We start from the raw sequence: 24,982 nt of genomic DNA on the forward strand, positions 1-24,982 counted from the left end.
GCGGTCTGTTGTCGCTACAGATCCAGTAATGCGGAAATGGAGTGTGCTGCTAGTAGCGGAGATGAAAAAAAGATGGAAATGATCGAACCTAAAGCGGGTGTTGTCGCCGCGCGCGTGCTGAATAGCGGTGCTGTCGCGCGCGTTCTGATCAGCTGTGTTGTGGCGCGCGTATTGTAAAGCGCCGAGGGGGGGGGTTGAGCGCGCATATTCAAGAGAGGTGTTGTCGCGCGCCTACTGAAGGGCTGGATTGGACGGAGGTTGTGTCGCGTCGCGGGGGCACTTTTGATCGTTTTGGAAGGGCATTTTCTATCCAAGACTAAAAAGGGCATGTGCACTGCACAGGTTGAGCCCTATGTGTGCACGTGCCTGCAAGTTGGGGAATACGACTAATAACAGTCATGGGGACTGCAGAAACACAGCACACTGTTCAGATTGATGCAGACATTGACTTGTACCGCAAAAAGATCTCTATCTCACTCATGGTTTGTCTTCTCAAGTGGGGGAAAGACAATGCACAACGTTACCCCACTGCTGTCAACCTGGGCCAAGTCATATCTCTCTTGTCCCAGAAACCTCAGTCCCAAATGAGAGGGTTTTTTTCTGTTGCAGGGGACATTGTAAATACCCAGAGATACCAGCTTTTACCAGATTATATTTATATGATAATTTTCCTTTAAACCCATCTCTATCTAAGTGAGTGAGTGATTAAATGTTGAATGTGATGAGTTTTCAACAATACTAAATTGAAACTTTATATTTTTACATGGTTTAATAATTTTTTGTTATTAAAATTGAAGTTCCTGTTTCAAAGCTTACAGATAGATGGCTAATTTGTATGTCATTGACACTTTTGGCACTTTTTTGGAGTATTTTCAAAAGTTTTTTTTTTCCTGTAAATGATTCAATAAATACCGTACCGTGACATTCATACCGAGGTATTACCGAACCGTGAAATTCTGATACCGTTACATCCCTACTAAAAGGTTTATCTTAGAAACACGAAATGTGCACAACTCTAAAACCACCCATATAATACAAATAAATTACAGTAAGAGGTCATATGATTTCTCCATTAAACTCAATCTAGAATTCATCCAAATTGAAAATAAGGCATGTGGATCTATTAACTATATACAAGAAGGCCAGGTTAATGCCATGCTTATTGCTTAGACATACTGAAACTCTTCTTCACTCCATTAATCACGTTTTTGTGCGGAATTCGCAAGAGCTGCATGTGCATAATCGCAAGAGCTGCATGTGCACAGTAAGTTTATTCCAATACGTTTTCTACACAGGGAGCATGTGTGTTGATACTCACTGGAATGAGGGCGGTCTGGAGTCCCCAATGCCTCCTGTCCTCTCCAGTGGTGGTGGATGTTCAGTATGACTGTCAGTGCACACTGACATCCCATCTGTGTGAGAGCTCTCGGCCAGTACAAGCTAAAAACAGACACATAAATGCAAAGAAAATTTGCTTAAAATTGCTGCAATTCCCAAGCAGGCCTCAAAAGCAGGATAGAAAGAAACTTATTACTTATTGATTTTGACGTTTCTGAAAAATAAAAACTGTACAAATGCCATAAGTGGTCTCCAGCAGTAGGATAAAACTTTAAAAAGCCAGTTCATGACCCCTTTTAAGTTTGCTGCTAATTTAGCAGTGTTGGGAAAAGTTACTTTTGAAAGTAGTGCATTACAATATTAAGTTCATTCATTCATTTTCTTTTCGGCTTAGTCCCTTTATTATTCTAAATCATTTTCGTTCTAAAATGCCATTTTAATACTAAGATGTATTAGTGTAAACAGGGCCTAAGTGTCTATTTTTCGCGAGCAGGTTTGTGATGGAGGTGGGGTGGAGGATCGGCGATGCCGGCTCAGCATCGTGTTGTCTATTGGCCATCGGGGATGGACGATGGCATCTTCTATCGGCCCAACCCTAACATAATCAACACTTAACAACAATCCACTTCTTTACTTCGATGAGTTCAAAATAACAAGAATCCATTGCAAAAATGTAAGTCTCCAGCCTGCCATTGTTTCTTATTCTGACTGTCTGAAGTGATTCTCGAATAAATAGTTTGTTTTAACCGGATCTTCTAAGTGAACTGGTCAAACCAATTCATTAAATTAAATTGAGTTGTCGTGAAATGGTTTACGTGTTTAGTAAGTTCTAACATACAGGTTACCACCTTTTACTCAAAATAAACCAATATCATTGAATGGAACCAATTTCATGGAATGTTATTCAGTTACTAGAACAGTACACAGACTCATCTCTGCTGTGACCATATGATGATGATAAGTGCGAGCCGATCGTCTATGTTAGGGTCTATACACTCGCAGCATGCTCTCTCATTAAGTGTGTGATTCAACCTGACTTTTTTGTCCACAATATATTTTGTAAAAGCCAATTAAGCAAGGTAAAAACTAATTCCTGTAACATTTTATTAAAGTAACTCACATAATATTACTTATTTTTAAAGTAATGCATTACTATACTTGCTACTTTGGAAAAGTCATATACGTGATAAGTAATATAGGTGATACTTAGTGGTGCGTTACCCCCAACACTGACTGTCAGTTTAGAGGCCTTTCTTCTTTTGTTATTAGAGAAAGAAAAAGAGTACATTGCATTATTATTAATATTTTTATTTTATATAACTGACGCTTTACGTTTTATATGTAAAAAAATAATAATTATTTTGTCTTTATGCCAGCGTTCCTAAGGATTTTTTTTGTTTTCAATAAATAAAAGAAGGTTTTGGACAACGATGAGAAAATGTTCATTTTAGGGTGAATGGGATGAATAGGATGTTTGAACTGTTCCACTAAAACTCATGAAGAAAAAAAACCCCACTACAACAAACAAAGGCCTCCAAGGGACCAAATAAAAACTGCATCCAGCAGAATGCAATTTGCTGAATTATGCATTACACTTTAGATTCAGTCAGACTTCAAAGTGCCTTTCAGACTTAAATAGTGTAATGAATTGGTGAGCTGAAACTGCCGATGTCCAGTTTATGATTTAGCGCATGTGCTGCCTCTTTCTTATGACATATGAATGCATGACTGCCTGCCTTTTCCACTCTGATTCAGATGTTATATAAGCCAGAAGTTAATTCACGGCTCACCCATGACACCACTCTCCCATTGAAACAAGGCAGTTTGGCGTTGTCGTCCGAGACTTCTTCTTTGACAACCCTGTAGAGACACAAAAGATAAAAAAATCAATGTTTTATTAAAGCGATGCTTTAAATTGTGCATGGGGCATATTCCACTGGTGTTTCCAACATCTACCGCCATGTGCTGACAAATGAGATCACAGAGACTAGATAACATCTTCATGTAACGTGTGATGTGTAGCTGTGAGACTGTTGCTAAATGTGTTGTTTAGAGACCGACTTATCCCAAAAACTGTCATAATGGATCTGAACAGAGGGCATATGGTGAGGATCTCACATGACAGCTTGGAATAGAAGTGTCAAGTCAATTATGCCAACCTCATGCAGGCATATTTTTTATTTGCTAATTTAGCAGTAACCCAGCTTGACAAAAATAAGGACACTTCATGATATCATGAAATTATTCGTCTTAGACTAAATTTTATGATTCTTCCGTTAACCAAAGGCCATCAAAGAAGAATATGACTTTCATTCTTCAACTAAAGACAACAAGATTTTGGAATAAATCATTGCAGGATTTTTCTCCATTTAAAGGTGCAGTAGGTGATTGTCTTCAGAAACATTTTTGGTTGTGCTGGTTGAAAGTTTCTTCACATTCCAATAGTAACTAGAAAAGTAAAATTCATAGACAACAATATGGTGTCTTGTTATGAATGACTTATATGCACAGGCGTGTTGTTCAGCCACTTAAATCTCCTGGTGAAAGATTGATGTGATTATTTTCAGTTTCATAAGGTTCTTTTACAGCATCTATAATGTAGATTTATATTTAGTTTAACAACAAAACACCAGTAAATAGCGCTATTCTGCCTAGCCTGCTTTACTGAGCTGAAGTTGCTTTTATATTCACATTGGGTCATTTTTGAACAATGACAGCCTTCCTCTATTGTTTACCATGCTACTCTGAATATTCTCTCTGAAATAGCATGTAAGTGTGGCTAAGTATAATAAATGTAATTCCTGCACGGCGCTGGCACTAAGTAACTGGCGAATGACCTGAACTAGTGGGTTGTCTGTCGGCTGTTGCGCGCTCGCGATTTCAAGGGGTGTGGCTTTGAATCACAGTCCCTCCCCGCCGTCCAAAGATAATATGCTAAGCGGTTAGCTTTTTGGCAGATCACCTACTGCACCTTTAAGTATTTAGGAGCAGCGTTTGAAGAACAAATAAAGTTAAAAGAAAAACAAGAACAAACTCACTCAGAGCTAAAATCCATTTATAATGGTAAATGTAACGCTATATTGAATGTGAAAATTAAAAAGAACAAAACAAACAACTACTTCACATAGAAGCAAAATCAATTTTATTGCCATAGTCCTTTATCAAAAGCAAGTCATCAACTTTTTTTATATAACACTTATTGTTTCAAAGCAGTTTTACAATAAAAAATAAGCTCTGACTACAGAAATGCACATTGTTGTTGATTCAGTTTGGCATTCAACAAGTTGTCAACATTCAACAGTCAATTAGGGCTGCACGATTAATTGAAAAAAAGATCACAATCTAGATTTGACCCTACACAAGATCTTTCTTAATTCAGCTTTTCTACGATTCAGTCAATTATATTTTCCAGGTCAGGAGAGAAGCGCAAAGGCAGACGCACAAGTCTTCACATTGCTTTATATAATTTGCACAGCAACATGGACACCTCAGAATGTTGTTAAAAGTGTTACATACTGCATTTAAGAGGTATAATACACCCAAAAATCTTAATGTCTTAATGGGACAAGAAGTATGATTTGCTTGCATGTTTCTATTTCTCAAAGTGATGGCAGCCGTGACTTAAGTGCACTCTGCAGTGAGAGTAAAAACAAAAGTGCACACATCATTTAAATGATCATATCGCATTTTAGAGTCATGATCATGAAAAGCATTTCATAGATTTTTTCTTTCATAGCTAACAGTGCTGTGCATGAAAATAAATGTTTATAAGGTCAGAATAACTACTCTAGCCCATATAATGTTGAATGTAATGAATAAGGGAATCTGATGATGACAAATGTTTTATTTTACATCTACAGAATAGTGAGAAAATCTTGAATTTTAACCCCAAAATATTGTTTTCTCAATTTAGCCAGAATGGTGCAGCCCTACTGTCAAAGAGATCCTATTATTGAAATTATTATTACAATACAATTAAAACAACATCAACAGCTATGAATACTACTAATAATAATAATGCATTTTATTTTTTCTGCATTTTTATTACACCCAAAGCGCAAAAACTAAGCTGTTTCTATTCATTAGCAATCTTGATGACAGATCTCAACCCCTAAATTTTAACCAACTACACAGTCCCTTTAGAATAGCTAACAAACTACTAATCCAAAAACAATTCATCATGCGAAAAACAGAGAAACCACATTTGATAACCTCAACCCTCAAATGATAGTGCTTTAGCAGGTTTTAAGTCTCCCTTTACCGCACTTTAGGAAACTACAGAGAAATTACAGAATTTCTACCAGTTTAATGAAGTCTCTTGTATGTTACTTCAGTAGATTTTCAGGTCATTTCTGAAAACAGAGAAACTGCAGTCTTTCATCACACCATCTTGCCGTCCACTTGCCGTTTGCTACATTGAGGGCACCACATCGTTGAGTGACTGGACACTGTAGTTTTCCACCAGTCACCCAGTTCTCATACCTTACATTATCTCCATTCACCCAGATCCATTTGCCCATCAGAAAGTTCAGCCCAATCCACACATAACCACTCTCAGCATTTTTGATCTTGATCTCAGCTGTCTGCTGCTCCTCATTTGATGCCACACTGGCAAAGCCCACATATCTGTCTCTACAGAGTTTCAAGGCCTCTGTCCATGATTTAGGTTCAGACACCAGGATCATAGAGCGCACTATGGCCATACAAAAGAAAGGTAAAACATCAGTACAGCTCTCATCAAACATCTCGCCGTTCTTTATAGCTCCACACGCTTGTGTGGTTGGTGCTATGTTTTCACTCGTGTAATCCCTATTATCAGGTTGCCTGATGTTCCAATATTGGATCTTTGATTTGCTACTGTACCAATCCCAAGGGTTATTTTACAATCCAATCCAAAGGTAAGTATTCTTTACAGATGATATTTTCTGGATATATGACACTAATGCAATCAAATCGTCCTCAGTTTTCACCATTACTAAGTCCATTTTCAATAACCTGCAGTAAGCTTGAGCCTCGTTCCACGTTTTCATGTCATTCACCAGAACTAATTCATACATTTTGGAAGAACTTCTGTTGCAAACAAATGGGTGTTTCTCAAAGCAAACGCGGTCATACCAAAATCCATTCCAGTCCATCACTGCACAAAACAAGTTGATGAACCAATGAGAGTATGTGACAGGCTTGTTGTTTCCAACCCACCTCCAGGTCTCTTTCAAAGGAGAATCCACTCCAACTGTAGCAAGACCAATCCAGAACAAACCAGCATTTAGCAAAGCAGCGATATTGTTGTTGTCTGCATCATGAAGTACAGTCGCAAGTCCAGCATAGTAAGTGTCACACTGCTGTTTTGCTTCCAGCCAAGTTTTACTTTCTTTGACTATGACCCAACCTCCGTAAGCCATCTTACAGACAAAGAAGAGTTTAGCATCGCATGATGTAATATACCAATACCCGGCATTGTTCATTGCAGCACATTCTCCAAACCAGTTGAAATAAGTGGAATTCGTCTCATCCACCCATTTCCAATCTGAATAAAAACGACTAAGTCCAACCCAAGAGAGCTGGTTTCCAAAACTGCTTAAATTCTTCATTTCAATTTTGTCCCAGATGTCAAAAGGTAGTCGGTAGTAATTTAGGCAATAAGTCATTGCATCATTCCATGATAAACTCTTCTGCACATAGATGGTTAGCTTGATTGATCCTGGAGCGGGTCTAACAATAGATGGATGCAGCACCAGAAGAAGGAAACTCAAGAGCCCAAACATCTTGATGATGATAACACAGAGAGCAACCAACTGCTTCAAAAACCTGTCATCTTAAACTAGTCTTAGGGCTCATTTGCATGTAGTCATTGTGAATATTTGAATAGTACATTTTGAGCTACTGCGTAAAGATAATGTTATTCAAATTCCTTCTTATAAAAGAACACTAAAATGAGGAAATCTAACAAGAATATTTCATGAATGTTACTAACCATATGGTTTAAAATTTGCTCCATTCAGTGTTATAGAAGAGAACAGTATCAGAATTTGCGTTACAGCCACCTAAATTACACTTTACGTATTAATTAACAGTAGTATTTTATAGTTCTACTAAATAATGAATTATTGTATAAAAGGAATACACCATCTTTGTGTCTTTACCAATTTAAACATGCATTTCTAACCCCACCAATAAATCTCCATGTTTGTGTTTGTTCAAGTGTGCATGTATTGAAGTAAAAAGGTTGATCTGAGATGTTGCTGTCTCTTCAGCTAATCTGTACTTTGCAATGGAAATCTTCACATCTCACAAGTGAGCAAACCTTTTTGATAACTGATAAAGATTTTTGACATAATACTTAGGGATAACCCCTACCACCACCCCAGGTTACTATCATGTTTGTAAAAAATTTTGTAATTCACAATTGTAGTTTAAAAGTGAAATAAGCACTGCTGTTTTTACCTACTCCAGGGTAATGAAACGCTGTACCATACACTACAAATAAAGGTACACAAGCTGTTACTGGGGTGGTACCTTTTCGAAATGTACAAATTTGTGACTAAAAGGTCCATATTAATACCTTAAGGGTAAATATACCTAAAAACTACAATAGTGTTCCTCCTAAAATTTTAGGTACTATATACTTTTAAGGTACCATTATGGAACCATCAAGTAAAAATGTGTACCTTTTGCAAAAGGTACCACCTTAGTGACAGCTCGCGTACCTTTTTTCCAGAGAGTGTAGTAAAGTAATGACAAATATGATGCACAGATATGGATGTTGCGGATGTTACATACAATCACATGACCAGTATAACCTGTTTATTGTTGCACTGCTCCTGATGTCTTTTTTTAAAAAGTCTGTTTTAAGTTTTATTTTATTCAACTAAAACCCAATGTCCTGAAAATGAAGAGTAGTTTAGCATTACATGACGTAATACATCAGAATCCAATACTAATCCAGTACTTAACACTTTAACTTGCACTATAAGAAAAATAAAGACACATTTCTTTAACTAAATTGTGTTCCTGACACCTCTATAAGCAAATTTTGAATTTGTTTGTCTTAAAAATGACCTATGGACAGAAAATTAACCAGGCAGTTACAATGCCTGTTAAAGACTTAAGCTACCAAATGGTTCCCATGTGTAATGATGCAATGTAGCCTAATGTAAAAAAATAAAAAATAAATTAAATTAATTCTTGACAAATAAATGATATTTGCATTTAGCAATTTAGCAGACTTTGTGACTTACAAGTGAGTAAAGACTAATTTATACATCTGCGTCAAGCGGTCTACTTGTGGTCGCATATGCCATGGCTAACGTCAATGCTGATGTGCACCTCTCAAAAAATGTAGCTACACGTCACAACAATCCATAGCAATTGGTCATGAGTAAGGGCCATGCTGAGACCCATAAGCCCGGTGGAGAAAGTGTTTACAAGTGTCAAGTCCCGTAAAAGAGCTCCAGATGAAAACATTTGTTTTGTGTTTACCTTATGATTAAAGTTGTTGCATGTCTGCTGGTTCCCGGTTTGTGCGGTCGCATAGCTCTCGCCATGGCTGACGCCAATGCCGACGACAATGAAAAAATTTCCCTACCGGTTAATACACATGTGACAACACCGATAATACTGGTTTTATTGTGGGGGTGGGGGGTTGCTCTTTTCCTTTTTTTCTGCTTTTAAATAGTTTATAAATGTGTGTGTATAATACTTTCACTTTCAGTTTTACGGGAATTGCCAACACGCGCTGCATAAGGGCGCTATACACACTACACAGCATACACTGGCAAGATGACAAGTGCTGAACTCCACAGGACCCGTTTTATTTGTTTTGTTATTTGCGTGTTGTTCCTTTTTAGAATACCTTTTATTTGCGAAATATCTTAAGTTAATATTGGCTATCTGTGACATAATGTCCCTTAGAGATACTGGAGTTCAATAGTGTGGTGTGCAGTATGACCATTGACTAAAACCTCCCTGTAAGTTTACACACTGCATAAACTACAGCTCTGGTGTGTTATGAATTGCATGTTTTAAATGACAGCGAGATATGCAACATTTAGTTTTTATTGTACATTTTAACGCAGTACACAGTAAAATTATATTTTTTGAATGGCTTGCCTATTGGCGGCGTATATAGCTATTAAGCTTAAATAGGCTGAGCATATTTTTATTAATTTTAAAACACATTAATACAAACAAGCCATCCTTTGATATTTTTCGTTTCCGTATATTTTTTATCCAATGAAAAATGCAATGAATTGTTTATTTTGGTTTTCATTTTATTACAATTAAAATAATTATTAGGTGACACAACTTCTACATAACATTGGCTCTGATTGCGTTGTTACAAATATCCTACTGATAGACTTTTTGGCTCAAAGACATTTATGCCTGTTAATTTCAGTGCTGTATTTTGACAGATTTTGCAAAGGCTTCAGCTATTTTACCTGTCGGCAGTTTTGCGACTTGACTTGTGTGGAGTCTGTATCAATGTCTGGATGAAAGCGATAGCTGGCGAGAGAGAGAGATGAGATCAGAACTCAGATTCGATGTGTGGCCGCACGTAACAGTTACTTTACTGCAATGTTTTTTAATATTGGCTCATCTAAATTAACTTTCGATTAAAATTCGATTAAAAGCCGAAATATTGCCAGACAGACGAAGCAGCTTTCGTTTTTTGAAGATAGCGGCTTCAGTGACACACACACACACACACACACACACACACGCACACACACACACACACACACACATACATACACACACATACCTACACACACAGGATACACTCTTGTCGACCTATTCATTATTTGATTTTTTTAACATTAAACAAATAATAATCAAGTGCAAAAAAGAACAGCTGAACTTCAGAAAAAATGATCACTGTGGTTTCATTGCTAAATCGCTCTTTTTAATTAAAAAAATAGACTTTTTATTATCAAACATTGTGGGATGATGGTTGTGTGATTTTTAAAATGAGAGTCTGAGTTGCGTATTTATGGCTATTGATCTTGTCTACCCACAACCCACTCATAGTTAAACATCAAGTAGGTGCGTTGACAGTGCGTATATAAATTTGTTGTGTTTTCTCCAGATGCTGTCATCTTTGTCAGGCAAAGTTTGCAGATTGCCTCATTAACGTTTTCAGGTTCTCTTTTTGTATTTGGTTTTGAACTCAAACTATTGCCAAACAGGCGCTTTTGCATTGCGTTTTTGACACTAAATCGTCCGCCATTCTCTTTCTGTAAATTCAACTCTTTATGTTCTCCTCATGTGATAAATGATGCATTGTAGCTATGTTCAGATTTTAATTACAGTGCATGCTCTCGTCTTAAGTAAAATATTTAGAATTATATTTTCCATTTAATTCAAATTTATATTTTAAAAAAAATGAATAGCCTACAAAAGTGTCATGGTGGAAAAGTGATGTCACCTGTGTTGCGTCTTAAAAACGGTAACACCGTCAACACTGTATATTGTGGGAAACCTAGTCACAATGATGTGTAGTTCAAGCTCTGTGATTGGTCGGCTTGGTAGCCGTGACGAGTGTGGGTGGTGCTGAAAGCCGTGAGCCTGATGAACAGAGTGTTTACAAGTGTCCAATACCTTGAAGGAGCTCCAGATGTTTTGTGTTTACCTTATGATTAAAGTTGTTGCACATCTGCTGGTTCCTGCCTTTGAATGAGCATTTTTTAGCTATTTCTACATTAAGGTAGCGTTCATAGAAAAAATCTCCCATGAAGAATCTACTGCCAGCCAGCATTTCAGAAGTGTTATTGCAGAGCAACACAAACAGCACACAAAAGTGTAAATGCACGGCTACAAGCAAGGCAGATGACACACATCTCTCAAAAAATAAACAACGCGTAGCGCAAGCTCTGTGATTGGTTGGCTTGGTATCAACGATTATGGGCGGTACGTAAGCAAAACTGTGGCTGTTGAGTGCGTGAAGTATCGGTTCACATTTCTTTTTAACAGTTAAATAAGTGCATCACCCGGGTATTAAAAGTGCAACTATTCTTTTTATAATAAAAATAATATTTCTGTGTGGATGCACTACTTGCACCCTTTATACTACAAAATAGTGTAGAATAGTGCATAAGTAGGCGATTTGGAACGCACCCGTAGTTTCTAGGCACCATCAATGAGTAAATGCAGAGTCAGTAACAAGAGCGGCACTCTTAGCAAGGAGACGACACAGGTTTTGAGCATTGCAACTGTATCAGAGCAGAGTTAATGCAACAATATCACAAGTTTAAGATAGGCCACTGAAAAAAAAACTTCTGCTTATTTATTATTTTACTAAAAAAAATTTAATTATGCATTACATATTTAAAAAAAAATTGCAATAAGGGCTGCATGATTAATCGAAAAAAGATGGTAATCTCGATCTCGATTAAACACACAATCTTAATTATGCTTTTCAGCCAATTATATTTTTAAGGTCAGGAGAGAAGTGCAAAGGCAGTCAAACAAGTCATCACTTTGTTTTATATACATTGCTTAGCAACATGGACACCTCCAAATGCTGTAAAACTGTCACATACTGAATTTAGTGAAGTTTATTTAGAAACTAATTTCGAGAGGATCACATGCTTATGATTGCTTGCAGTCGGCCCCACAATATTCAGTTTATTTTTCACCAGTCAGCCGATGCTTAAGCCATAAACACCTTAAGTTCCATATGACAGACATCTTCGTTTTGAAGAATCCCCCCTTCCACCCCTACTCCTCCTTTCCTCGATGGCTGGCACGGTGGCCCAGTGGTTAGCACTGTTGCCTCACAGCAAGAACGTATTGGTTCTAGTCCTTACCAAGCCACTCAATGTTTCTGTGCAGTTTACACGTTCTCCCCGTACTCACGTGGGTTTTTCCCGGGTTCTGAAACATGCAACTTAAGCAAATTGACTAATCCAAATCAGCACCATAGACATGCTCCAAGTACGTAGTTATCTCTTCAGATTATTCACTTTCTGTTCATTAGCTACTACAGCAGGGGAGTTCTCGTGATCTACCTAAGCTCAAACTCCCCTCTCGCCTTGCAAACGGGAAGGAGCCCCGGCTTCACGGATCTTATGAGAGCGATTGTTTGGGAGCCGTGCGGGAAGTAGGATTTGCATGTATGTTTTTATTTCTCAAAGTGAAGGCTGCAATGACATGAGCATACTCGGCAGTGAAAGTGAAACCAAAAGCGCACACATCATTTAAATGACCATATCCTATTTTAGGGTTATGATCATGACAAGCATTTGATAGATTTTTTTCCTCCGTGGCTAACACAAAGGGTTGTGTGTGAAAATAAATGTTTACTGGGTCAGTATAACTGTAGCCTATATAATGTTGATATAATGCAGGAGGGAATCTGATAATGACAAATGTTTCATTTTACCAGTGAAAAAAACTGGTCTAATAATGTTGTCAATTGCAGATGAAAAGCATATGTCTCAAACATAATAATTCAATACCTGAATTATGAATAGTTGTATTCTGATGTCATCACTTTACTGTGAATTAACAACCAAGACATATTTAAGTCTTTTCAAGTCCACTATTCAAAGTCTATACAAAATGTAGCATTTTAACCAGCAGTGTACCTACACATAGGTCTAATATATTATTGTGAAATAACAATAATAATAGACTACTCATATTAACCTTATTTTACATCTACAGAATTGTAAAAAAAAATCGTGATCTTCATTTTAAGTAAAAAAAATTAAATAACAAAAATAAAAATTGCATTTTTTCATTTTAGCCAGAATCGTGCAGCTAACTGCAATATGAATATTTTGTCTGACAACTGTCATTCAGGGTAATGTTTTAGGTAAGCAATTAAACAGGACATATTTTAATGTACAGTATGTAAAAAACAACAACTTTTAAAGCTAAAATGTACATATTTATTGATTCATTATGTATTTCAATTTGAAAACCACTTTTTGTCTCTGGCTTAACAGACAAAAAAGGAAATTTAAAGCACTTTAAAATAGCATTTTCAAAATATTAAAGTATTACACATTTCTTTTAAAGTACAATATTCTTCACTTAATGCTTATCAAATTCTATTGCCATTTTACATTTGCAGCTACAGAACAATTAATTTAAAAAAGACTGATCCTAGAGAAACACATACTACCGCTTAAAATGTTATATTTTATTCAAGCATTTACTAACTTTACAAACTTTCTACCTATTTAATAAACTCTCCAGCTGTTTCTTCAGCAGATTTTCAGGTCACTTTTGAAAACAGAGAAACTGCAGTCTTTCGTCACACGATCTTGCCTCCCACATTCCGTTTGCTACATTGAGGGCACCACAGCGTTGGGCGACTGGACACTGTAGTTTTCCACCAGTCACCCAGTTCTCATACCTTACATTATCTCCATTCACCCAAATCCAACTCCCCATCAGAAAGTTCAGCCCAATCCACACATAACCACTCTGGGCACTTTCGATCTTATTCTCAGCTGTCTGCTGCTCCATATTTGAAGTCAGACTGGCAAAGTCCACATATCTGTCTCTACACAGTTTCAAGGCCTCCGTCCATGATTTAGGTTCAGACACCAGGATCATAGAGCGCACTGTGGCCACACAAAAAAAAGGAAGAGCATTATTACAGCTCTCATCAAACATCTCGCCATCCTTTAAAGCTCCACAAGCTTGTGTGTTGGGTGTTATGTTTCTGTAATTGGAATCTAGATTATTAGGTTGCATGACGTTCCAATATTGAATCCTCAATAGGCTACTGCTCCAATACCAAGGATTATTATACAACCCAATCCAAAGGTAAAGACTGTCCACAGAAGAGCTGTATATGTTCTGGACATACATCACTAACGCAATCAAATCTTCTTCAGTTCTCACCATTACTAAGTCCATGGTCAACAACTTGCAGTGAGCCTGAGCTCCACTCCACACGTTAACTTCATTTACAAGAGTGAATTGAGAAACTCCACCAACATTTTTAAAGCAGATAAATGGGTGTTTCTCAAAGCAAACGCGGTCATACCAGAATCCATTCCAGTCCATCACTGCACAAAACAAGTTGCTGAACCATTGAGAGTATGTGACAGGGTTATTGTTACCAATCCATCTCCAGGTCTCTTTCAAAGGAGAATCCACTTGAACTGTAGCCAGACCAATCCAGAACAAACCAACATCCAGCAAAGAAGCGATGAATTTGTTGTCTGCAGCATTAAGTATAACAGCAAGACCAGGAATGCCACACTGTATTTGTGCCTCCTGCCAAGTTTTAGTTTGCCTGATTACGACCCAACCTCCAGTAAGTATCTTACAGACAAAGAACAGTTTAGCATTGCATGTCAAAACAAACCAATACCCAGCCGGGTTCATTGCTGAACATTGTCCATACCAGTTGAAATAGGTGGGTTTGGTATTATCCACAAATGTCCAATCTACAGAAAACCGAAAAAGTCCCACCCAAGAGAGTTGGTTTGCAGAACCGCTGATATTGTTGAGCTGATCCTTATCTGAGATGACAAAAAGTAGCCCGGAGTTATTTAGGCAATAAGTCTTAGCGTCATACCAGTTCATCGTTGTTTTCACATGAATAATTTCATTGACTAATCCTGGAACAGGTCTAACAGCAGATACATGGAGCACCAGAAGAAAAAAACTTAAGAGCCCAAACATCTTCATGATAACACAGACAGCAACTGTCACAAGATCAAGTTATCTTCAACTCGTCTTGAGGAGTATTTGCATGACGTCCTTTTGGGCATTTGAATATAATGCTCTCAGCTACAATGTAAAGTCTGGTTGTTCAACTTTCTAATAAACAATTAGGTAACCTATCAAAACCAGGAAATCTATTTACTATTAACTGACCTTATTCAAAAGGTTTTAAAACCTGATGCACACTGCATGATGAAAGAGGGACAGAGTGTGTGTAAAATGGGTTATTATCTTTGATATTTATATTTTATTTATTTTTGAGTAATTATGCTGGCACAGCAGGAATATGTCACCTATGGTTATCAACTAAAGCAAGTGCATCTGCACCAAATATTAACACATTTGTCCACTAAAAGTTTGCATGCATTGAAATGTTTGCTGAGAATGTTAGTGTCTCTTCATCTTATCTGCATTTTGCAACGTAAATTTTCTTAATTTCACAAGAAAGAAAAGCTTTATGAATAATTGGCAACTGTCAGAGTACATATTAGGGACAGAGAAGAAACTATTTATTTCAAATGAGGTTCATCTTATTAACACACATATGCTTTATACATGTTAACTCAATACGTTCTGCTAACTTTTCAGTCTCTTGCTTTTACTATTTTTTATTGTATAAGTTCTTACTGTGCTTAAGCCCCAGATATCATTACTCTAAGCCCTTATTGCCCTTGACACTTACTGTGCATTCACACTGAAAGCGGCTAGAGTGTCAAAGTCGGCAGAAGTCATTCATTTTACAATGGCAGCTGCCAACGATAAGCGAAGCGGCACGTCATTATTAATGTGAGCTCAAGGAGAGTCAAAATCAAGTCAATCGGATTGTAGAAGTCCACCACATCAGAATATTCCAGAGAACACAGTCCTGTGAACTTTGGTTTCCACCACAGATGTTCCCAAGGGTTTGATTATAAGAATGCCTAAATATGAGATCAATGTAGTGATTTTTGACACTCTCGCCAGTGAAGCTGTGAAGGCAGACAGTGTTGTCGTCAGGGTGGCCAGAACAATTTTCTCGCTGCCTTCAATGTGAATGCACAGTTAGACTATTTAAACAAACCTACAATACTAAATGGCAGTTTTTACTTCAATGAATTTTCAGAAGTTACACATTTTTACAGCATCATTTTTTCCAGTTACTTTGACATTATAACATGTGTGTGTGTAGAAGAAGTGTCCTGTTTCTTAGATGAACATTTCCATCCCTACCCTTCACACTCAAGGGCCAAGGTGAAGGTGTAGGGGCATAGGCAGAAGTAGGGGTAGGGCTATAATATAGAATTGGGATTGGGCCAAAACGTTGAACCGTGACTGAGAATATGTGACTCTGATGTGACTCATTGTTTCCAACCCATCTCTATTTCTTTTGGAAGAGAATTTAGACTGATCTAGAAAAGAAAAATTCTAAAAAAAAATTTTAAAATTCTGTAAAATTCTACTACAGTTTGCATCTAACATAAATAAAAGCCCAGCATAATAAGTGTCACACTGTTTTGTCTCCTTACAAGTTTTATTTTCTCTAACTACAACCTCCAGAAAACATCTTACAGACAGATGATAGTTTAGTGTAGGGCTGGGTGATAATTCGATATCGAAAATTATCACGATATATAATTTTTCGATAAAACAATAATGACAGTTCGAAAATTGTGCGATAATATTTGCACACTAAAGGCATTTTGCAGCCTGCCTTTCCGGATGCCACACGCAGTATACAAGTGTACAGCCATACAGTGTTAATTACACTTGGAGACTGCGCAGACAACCCGTGTCATCAAAAGCGGGCAACACCACACACCAGTTTCATCATTTAAAACACTACCACCCTTATGAAGATGCTAATAAATTTATAGACCCAAACAAGTATTGGTAAACCAGTGCAACTACCCAGCAGTTTCATGTCATCATTTTCAAAAGCCGTGCCTTACGTTTCCTTTTTAATATTAAGATATTTGTTTTGAAAAATCTGCAATACCATTAGATCCTCATCGACATCATATTCGCAGCACTTATAGTTTTCTTAGATTACCTCGGAAGAATAAACTCGTTCTAAAGAATGCGAGCTCAGAAGCTCGCTGTATGAATGGAGACGCTCCCCGCATGTCTCGACTTAATGCGCAATTTATGAGTCTGCATAGGCCCATTCGTGCCAGTCTGTCAGACAAATTTTATTTAAAACATCCGCGGATATAATGGAGATCTGCGCATAACAGGGTTTTATGCGTTCCGCAATATGCAGTGTCACGAGGGTGACTCCATAATAAGGTGAACTGCACACACTTGATGATGTAATGTGTGGACGCATCTCACAGCCCAAACTAAACCTTAAAATGTCCAAATTTAATCAGTCATCGATTAAAGCGTTACTGACCAGCAATAGATTATCAGGTAATGATTACCCTAAATAAAATATATTAAAGGATATTTCACCCTAAATTCACCATACTCACCATTAAAAGGAGAGTTCATCCAAAACTGAAAATTCTGTCACCATTAACTCACGTTTACTTGTTCTAAACTTGTTTTTTTTTCTTTTCTTCTGATGTTAATATCCAATAACTTCTAGGTAATGTCTTTGGTTGTTGTAAATGCTGAATTAAGATTGTTATTTTGCTTATTATTTTATTTATATTGTGAGACAGCTAAAACATTTTACAAAATATGTTAAATCATTAAATCCGATATGAAAATAATGATTTTTTTTGTCATATCGCGCAGCTCTAGTTTAGTGTCACATGTCTTAGCAGTCCATTCGTGAGAGTTGTTCAATGCAGTCCATTCTCCATAGCAGTTTAAAAATGAGTGGATTTGGACTCATTCATCCTTTTGCAATCCACAAAAAATGAAAAAAACTCCTTTTACAATTTTATTTGAATCTACCAGCCTGAATTCATGAGACCCACTTTGCTGAGGCAGATAAATGTCACTGAAAATTGCTGTCTATGGGTTAGACTCATTACTTTCAGTGCAGAATTGTCTTGAACTGAAACAAGGACAATCCTACAAGCATCATCCAGCAGAGTACAGATTTCAGAGCAGTCTGTTTGATTATTTAACATGGCCAGGCCAATGTTTTTCTTTCTTTGACTAATCTTCATGAACTTTCTTACAAAAAAGTGCCTCGTGTGATGGTTAAGTCAATATCCAATGTGCTCATTGAGGCACACTCTCCAAACCCGTTGTGGTAATTCAGTTTGATCTCATTCACCCACTTCTATTCATGAAATTATGCTAAAAGTCTCACACAGGAAAGCTGGCACAGCACAACCTTCTTATCTTATTTGCTTCAAAGGGTTGTCCAGATGTATATGCAATAATTCTTTACATTACACACATGGATAAATTCCACACCAATCTGCTGCCAAGCATATGGAGCTCTAATAAAAAACTAGCACAAACATCTGCATGGTGAATCAGTCTTCGGATCAAACTAGTCTTTTGATTAATTTACATGAAGTCAAATTAATGGTTTGAATAGAAAAGTCAAAGCTATATGTAAAAACAAACATGGAGTATTTGTACATTGGAAAATCATATTCAAATAAGGCAAAAATTCAAGCTTATAGTTACCTAACCGGTTTAAAAACACAGAACATCAACAACATTTGTTTTATAATATATGTCTTTTTTAACTCCTCCATAGCATGTTTTGACCTGTGACCGATAGATTTATCTTAACTGTGCTCACATTCACAGTTTAAAATGTCGATAAAAATCCACACAAGGTAAAGCAAAGGAAACGTCTTGATTAGGCTTGCCACTCTTGATTTCACTGGGCTGTGTGCAGTAACACATCTTACTTTATTATTAAGTGTATTAAGCCAAAAGCAACAACATTAGTGCAGTTACTTTTAAATATTACAGGTTTTATATTGTAAAAAGTCTTGTATTAAGTCTTGTATATTTATCCAAAATGTAAAAGTGAAATGAGGGTATTACGCTAGCTAAATAGCCAAGTTTCTTATTTAAATTCACTGAATATGAGCTATATGATTATGTTAAAACGAAAAATAAAAATGGAGGCACATTGAGATCTGCACAGACTCAAACTTTTCCTGTTCAGTTTTACAACTTCACAACAAAAATACATTGTAAAATATGCCAGGTTCCACACACTTCCTTCATGTTGTCCCGACACAAATTGGTTAACTTAATAATTTTTACAAATTTAAGTGGATCGAACATAAAACAATGGGCTATATGCACAGTTATTGTTTTTCAGCCAATGATAAACTTCAGCTGAAAAGTTTATGTAGCTATTTACAATTTCATAAGGTTCCTTTTGCAGCATCAATGTTGTAATGTATAATTAAAATATAACATATGCATCCATTAATCCATGTATTCAATACTTTGTCTTTATTCTTTCTTATATTTCTTTCAAATGTTTAGTCAGGGACTGATTATCCTTAGAAGCTTATCTAGAATGTGTAAAGTTGCTATGTGTCAACATGTACATATAGCCTATAACAATCAACAAAAGCGTTTATTATACATTATAAAAGAGTAAGGAATAAATAAATGACATGAATAAGCTTGCAACTTTTTACCAACTCACGCACATGTTCTGTATCTGACAAACAAAGTGTTTACTTCAGAAAGACAGTATGCAAATGGAAAGGTTCAGAGAGGATATTGTTGTCAGTTCAGCTAACCTGTACTTTGCAATTGAAATGATCTTTTTTTCATGAGAAAACAGGGTTTTAAATTGTTTTAGTGCATAATATTTGTAACAAAATCAAAGATTTAATACTAATGTAGCAGCAGAAAGCCAAGATGCTCAGATTGATATAATATCATCTCAATTGAATGACTGTCCCAAGGACTTACGGTGAAATTAATTTGCAATGTCACAGCGAGTGTTTGAACAGGAAAGGTTTTTAAATGAAATTGTAATTCAGTTGTGCAGCTGTCAGAAAATGTTGTGAATATAAAATCGGATGCCCAAGATTCACTGGAGCTTTTATAGAAAAAAGCAAGGTGTCCAAGTTCAATCATTTGAATTATGTAAAACGTAAATAATGTGAATTTGATTTACACTTGAAGTGCACACACACACACACACACACACACACACATACACACACACACACACACACACAGTTCTAAACCTGAAAAAACTTTGCCAATCAGAAATAAAAACAATGATTACAGCTTCACGCCTGATTAAAGGTTTAGAAAAGAAAACAATAATTAACCCGAGTCTGACACCAAGAGAAGCCATAATGAGTAATAATCAAGCACTTGAAAACAGTTTGTGAGCTAATGACCTTCGAAGCAATTCAAAGATGCTTTCTGCTATGAAGAGCCTAAGGCAACAGGCCTTGCAATGAATCTTTATCAGGATCTCCATATACTAAAGAACTTTAAACTTTTAAAAAAATCTGATTTGTACAGAACAGAAAACATTTTGTTAATATACCGAAAACTAGGGCTGTACAATTTGGGGAAAACATCTTATTGCGATTTTTTTTAACAGATATAGCGATTTAGATTTGATTTGCGATTTACTTTTGTATTCAAACTTCAGCTCAACATTCTGTATCGTAGCTGCTAAAATGCAGTGTGTTTTCAAAAGAAACCAAAAAGATATTAACTTACTCTAACTTTTATTTTTCAGACATACACTGAAAAAAATGCAGGGTACAACACAATTTATTTATGTTGTCTCAACAAAAATTAAGTTAATTTAACACTTTTTATCAAATTTATGAAAATATAAAAAAATTAAGTTGTCCCAATGAAACCTTACTGTATTTTTTCAGCTCATTTTAAATAATTAGTTTGAAAGAAAAAAAGATATTTTTTGAGTGTATATATCTCATATCGCAGCCTTTGCGATTAGCTAATCACAACATTTCAAATCACGATTGCGATTGCGATTAATTGCACAGCCCTACCAAAACTCTTTGTCAGGTATATGTGAATCAAGTATCATTTGATGGCATTCTGTTATTGAAATGACAAATGTCAGAAAGGTCACCTGGTTAAACAGTTGGGTTAAAGTTTCAAGATCAAAAATGGACTTCACAGAAATCAAGGTCGCACAACACAATTAAAATGTACAAAAATAAACAAAACAAAATGGTTATTTACAATATACTGGATTTTTACAGTATGTTACAAAACATTTCATGCCAAAAATAGGACTTTTTTTGCCAAAATCTTTCTATTTCAGTATTTCAACTATTAAATAAGCAAACCAAAAAAAGCACAAAACCCACCAGCAATACTTGACTAAAAGCAAATCTAATCATACAAAAACATTGATAAAAGTCACCAAACAAAGGAATATAAAATAATATTATATACAAAATAATAATATTTTAAATATAATAATAAAATAATTCAAAAAGGCAAATATTTATTCATCAAATTTCAACCTGTTCTGTCAAATCATTTACTCATATAATTTATATTACTATTTTTCTTTTTATGTTCGCTTGTATTACTGTACAGCATTATATTTCATTTACTTTCAATGTTTTTATTTTACAGAAGTTTTTTCCAAGTCTGCATTACGCCCCTATGGGTTATGACATCAAAACAAAATCCGGTAACACTTTATAAAAACTACACCCTCATTTATTAAGCATTAGCATCTACTGTATTTATTACTTGTTAAGCAATAACTCTACATTAATTAACGTTAGTAAGCAGTTTCTAAAAGCAGCTACAAATATTGTATTCTTGACTTATAACTACTTTTATAATGTGCTTAATAATTGTACTTTTATCATTTGTGACTGGTTGATTTTTCATTACTAAATTCAGTATTGCATTATTTACAAACCATTTGTATTTAAGAGTAGTTGGAAGTTTTTAAGATCATTTAGAATGAGTTAATAAATGATTAATAAACTATTGTAATCAACATGTACTGTATATATTATTAATCGGGCAACTACTAATAGTTAATTGCTTCTGTTAAAAAATGCTTTATTTACTCGACTTCATGCAGTTTTGTCACCTGATCTAAAGTGAGGACTATTTATGCTTTATAAATCCCTTATAAATGGCAATTAAAGCCTCAGTATCAAATGAACAATAATCTTTGCAATCTTATCTAAAAAGCAAAATTACTGTAGTTTAAACATTGCTGAATAACAGTAGTGTCTAAATATGGCATCAAATTGGATAAAACAACAACAGTAAAAAATATATGCAATGTTCAAACTGTACAGTAATTTTATTTTAGTTAAGATTGCAAATATTTACCAGTTTCGTTTCGTTTGTCTTTAAATGATAGAAAAGTCGTTTATGTTTTTTTTTTTCCTGTTTAGTATTGAACTGACCCTTTAATTGTCATTTAAAAGGGATTTATAAAGCATAAATAGTCCTTACTTTAGATTAGGTAACAAAACTAGATCAAGCTGACTTTATAAAGCATTTATTAAGATACAAATTGCCTATTAGTATATGCCTGAATAATAAAAAATTATAAATATTAATTTGAATGGTTAATTAATCATTTACTAACTCATTCTGAATGATCTTAAAAAAACAACTAACTATGCTCATATAACTGCTTTGTAAATAATGCAATACTTCATTTAGTGATGAAAAATAAATCATTTACAAAGTATGAAAACAATTATTAAGCACATTATAAATGTGCTTATAAGTCAAGAATGGAGCATTTGTAGCTGCAGTTATAAACTGCTTACTAACGTTTATTAATGTAGAGTTGATGCTTAACAGATAACGAATTCCCTATTTGCTAACGCTTAATAGATGATTCATAGTATGCAGTTATTATAGTGTTACCAAAAATCCTTATGTGTTTAAACAAACTCACCAATGAGCTCATTCTGATTCTGCTGTTGATTCAACAGTCATTTAGTTACCTTTCTGAATATATATTTGATTATTAAACATCTATATAAAAAAATTTATAATTTATAAATATAATCTCAGTTTTACAAAATGCTACATTTATTTGTGCCACACTATTGTGATGTTACTCACTCATTGCAATAAGGTCCTATATTTCGTTTTCATCATCTCTTATCTTATCAGCATCTCTTATCACTGACAATTTGCTTGGAAGGAAACCTACTACTTCTGCCCTATTTTGTAACCTATATGTGGAAAGTGGCAGCTGTTCACAGAGAGGATGACAATCACATCAGACTGCTCAGACAAGACTAGAGTGGATAATCTTTCCAACAGCAAAACTTCTTTCCTGCCACCAGAATGCATTTTATATGGAGCCTCATCAAACAGGGTGCCACAAACCATCAAAACATTTACTAATACAAAATGGCTGTATCTTAATATGTGTTCTTCAGCTATCTTGCGTCTTACTGTACTCATATAACATCATCATCAACCGTCAAAGTTCAGTTCCAAAACAAAGACTTTAAGAACTTCCCAGATGTGTTCTTGATATCGAGGATGCTTCAATGCAGACCTGAGAACAAAAACCACTCAAGAAGTCCCAGAAGTCATTGCGACTGAATAAAAGAGGTTTGAATCGCAGCACATTATATATATTTATAATTTAAGTTCAGGAATAGAACTCACTTATCTCAGGAGTTTCTTTGAATGAGATGGTGAAAATAAACAATTGAATAATAAATAATTGAAATTGTTTGTTTGTTTGTTTGTTTGTCTTTATTAATCCGCAAATGGGAAATTCACGTCACAGCATAGCTTTCCATACTAAAATAGATCAAATAAGTTACATATATATAAAAACAATAATAAAATTACAATTATACTATACATCAGTTCCAAAAACAATGAGTAAACACTTGTCCATATCTAATAATGATTATAATTAGTACAAATCATCTGGTGTGACTTTGGTGAAACAGTCTGATCACTGTTGGTAAAAATTACTTCCAGTATCTTTCTCTGTAACACCAGGGTTGAATTAATCTTGCACAAAAAGAGCTTGCACACCCTTGGACCATATCAAAAAGGGGATGACTATCATGGTTCATCATGACAAATTTGTCCAGCATTCGATCATCTCCTTTATAGTGGGTAGTGCACACCCCACAATAGAACCTGCCCTTTTTAAGAGCATATTTCATTTGTTCTTCTCCTTCTCCAACAGTCCCCTTCCCCAGCAGCTTACAGCATACAGGATCACAGAAATCACCACAGGATCATTAAAAGTTTTAACAGTGTCTGACACAAGGACCTCAGTTGTTTTAATGAATGAATCTGACCCTTCTTACCTGAATTGTATTTTCAGACCAATCAAACTTAGATATACACCCAGGTACCTATATGATGAAACATTCTCAATTGCTGACTCCTGTCTAATCACTGGCACCGCTCGTGGTGGATGTCTACTGAAATCAACAATCATTTCTTTGGTCTTATTAGTATTTAATAAAATATTTAAACAAAGGCATAAACACATTAGGGCTGTTTATTTGCTGAAATTTGTATCAAAATCTGTTTTATTTGTATTGGGCAAAGTATATTTGTAAGGTTTTTGTGCATGTTATATATTGAAAAGGGGAAAAACATTAAATCGTATGAATGTGGTAATGTTTAAATAATTTTCTGTTAAAAACGTGTAAAGATCATGTGACCATCAGGAAAAATGCAGCATCTCATTTCTCAGAGGACGTGTTCTGTGTTTTCGCGGTCTCCCAGGTGCGTTCTTTCGTTCACAAGAACGCAAGTCCGTTCTCTGCGTTCTTGAAATTGAGAAACAGCTATTGTCTCTGATGAAACACAACTAAACCAAATAAGTAGGATCTGAAGGAGCACTTGGTAATTAACAACAGGTGTGTTCAGGGTTCAGGGTTGCAGCTGAAATCTGAAGGAAGGTAGATCTCCAGGAAAAGGATTGGGCACCCCTGGTCTAGGCAAAGAAAATGACTTCGGATTTACATCACAAATCTACAGAGACCCGAAAGCCATGTGATGGTGGGGAAATAATGGGTGGGAAAAAAAAGAGTGATAGGAAAATATATTTTTATGTTCCCTCACAAAG

General features: G+C 35.6%; 2 protein-coding genes across 6 annotated transcripts in view; both read right to left on the minus strand.

Moving 5' to 3' along the window:
• Positions 1-24,982, minus strand: part of dvl1b (dishevelled segment polarity protein 1b) — a 120,074-nt gene that overhangs the window by 92,961 nt on the left and 2,131 nt on the right. For all 5 annotated transcript variants that reach the window (XM_005169298.6, XM_073915991.1, XM_005169297.6 and 2 more), the window contains 2 exon segments: positions 3,129-3,198; positions 1,319-1,440 (listed from right to left, as the gene is read on the minus strand). In XM_005169298.6, coding sequence (XP_005169355.2) covers positions 1,319-1,440; positions 3,129-3,198 — 192 coding nt within the window.
• Positions 9,000-15,906, minus strand: LOC141376605 (C-type mannose receptor 2-like). The gene is made up of 2 exons (XM_073916756.1): positions 12,398-15,906; positions 9,000-9,996 (listed from the first exon to the last, which is right to left on the minus strand). The coding sequence occupies exon 1, from the start codon at positions 14,986-14,988 to the stop codon at positions 13,564-13,566; it is 1,425 nt and encodes a 474-aa protein (XP_073772857.1). The 5' UTR covers positions 14,989-15,906; the 3' UTR covers positions 9,000-9,996; positions 12,398-13,563.

This window comes from Danio rerio, chromosome 11, assembly GCF_049306965.1.
Source record: "Danio rerio strain Tuebingen ecotype United States chromosome 11, GRCz12tu, whole genome shotgun sequence".
NCBI lineage: Eukaryota > Metazoa > Chordata > Actinopteri > Cypriniformes > Danionidae > Danio > Danio rerio.

Excerpts from the sequence above, each read along its gene's own strand:
- LOC141376605 (XM_073916756.1), bottom strand. The coding sequence starts at position 14,988 with ATGAAGATGTTTGGGCTCTTAAGTTTTTTTCTTCTGGTGCTCCATGTA.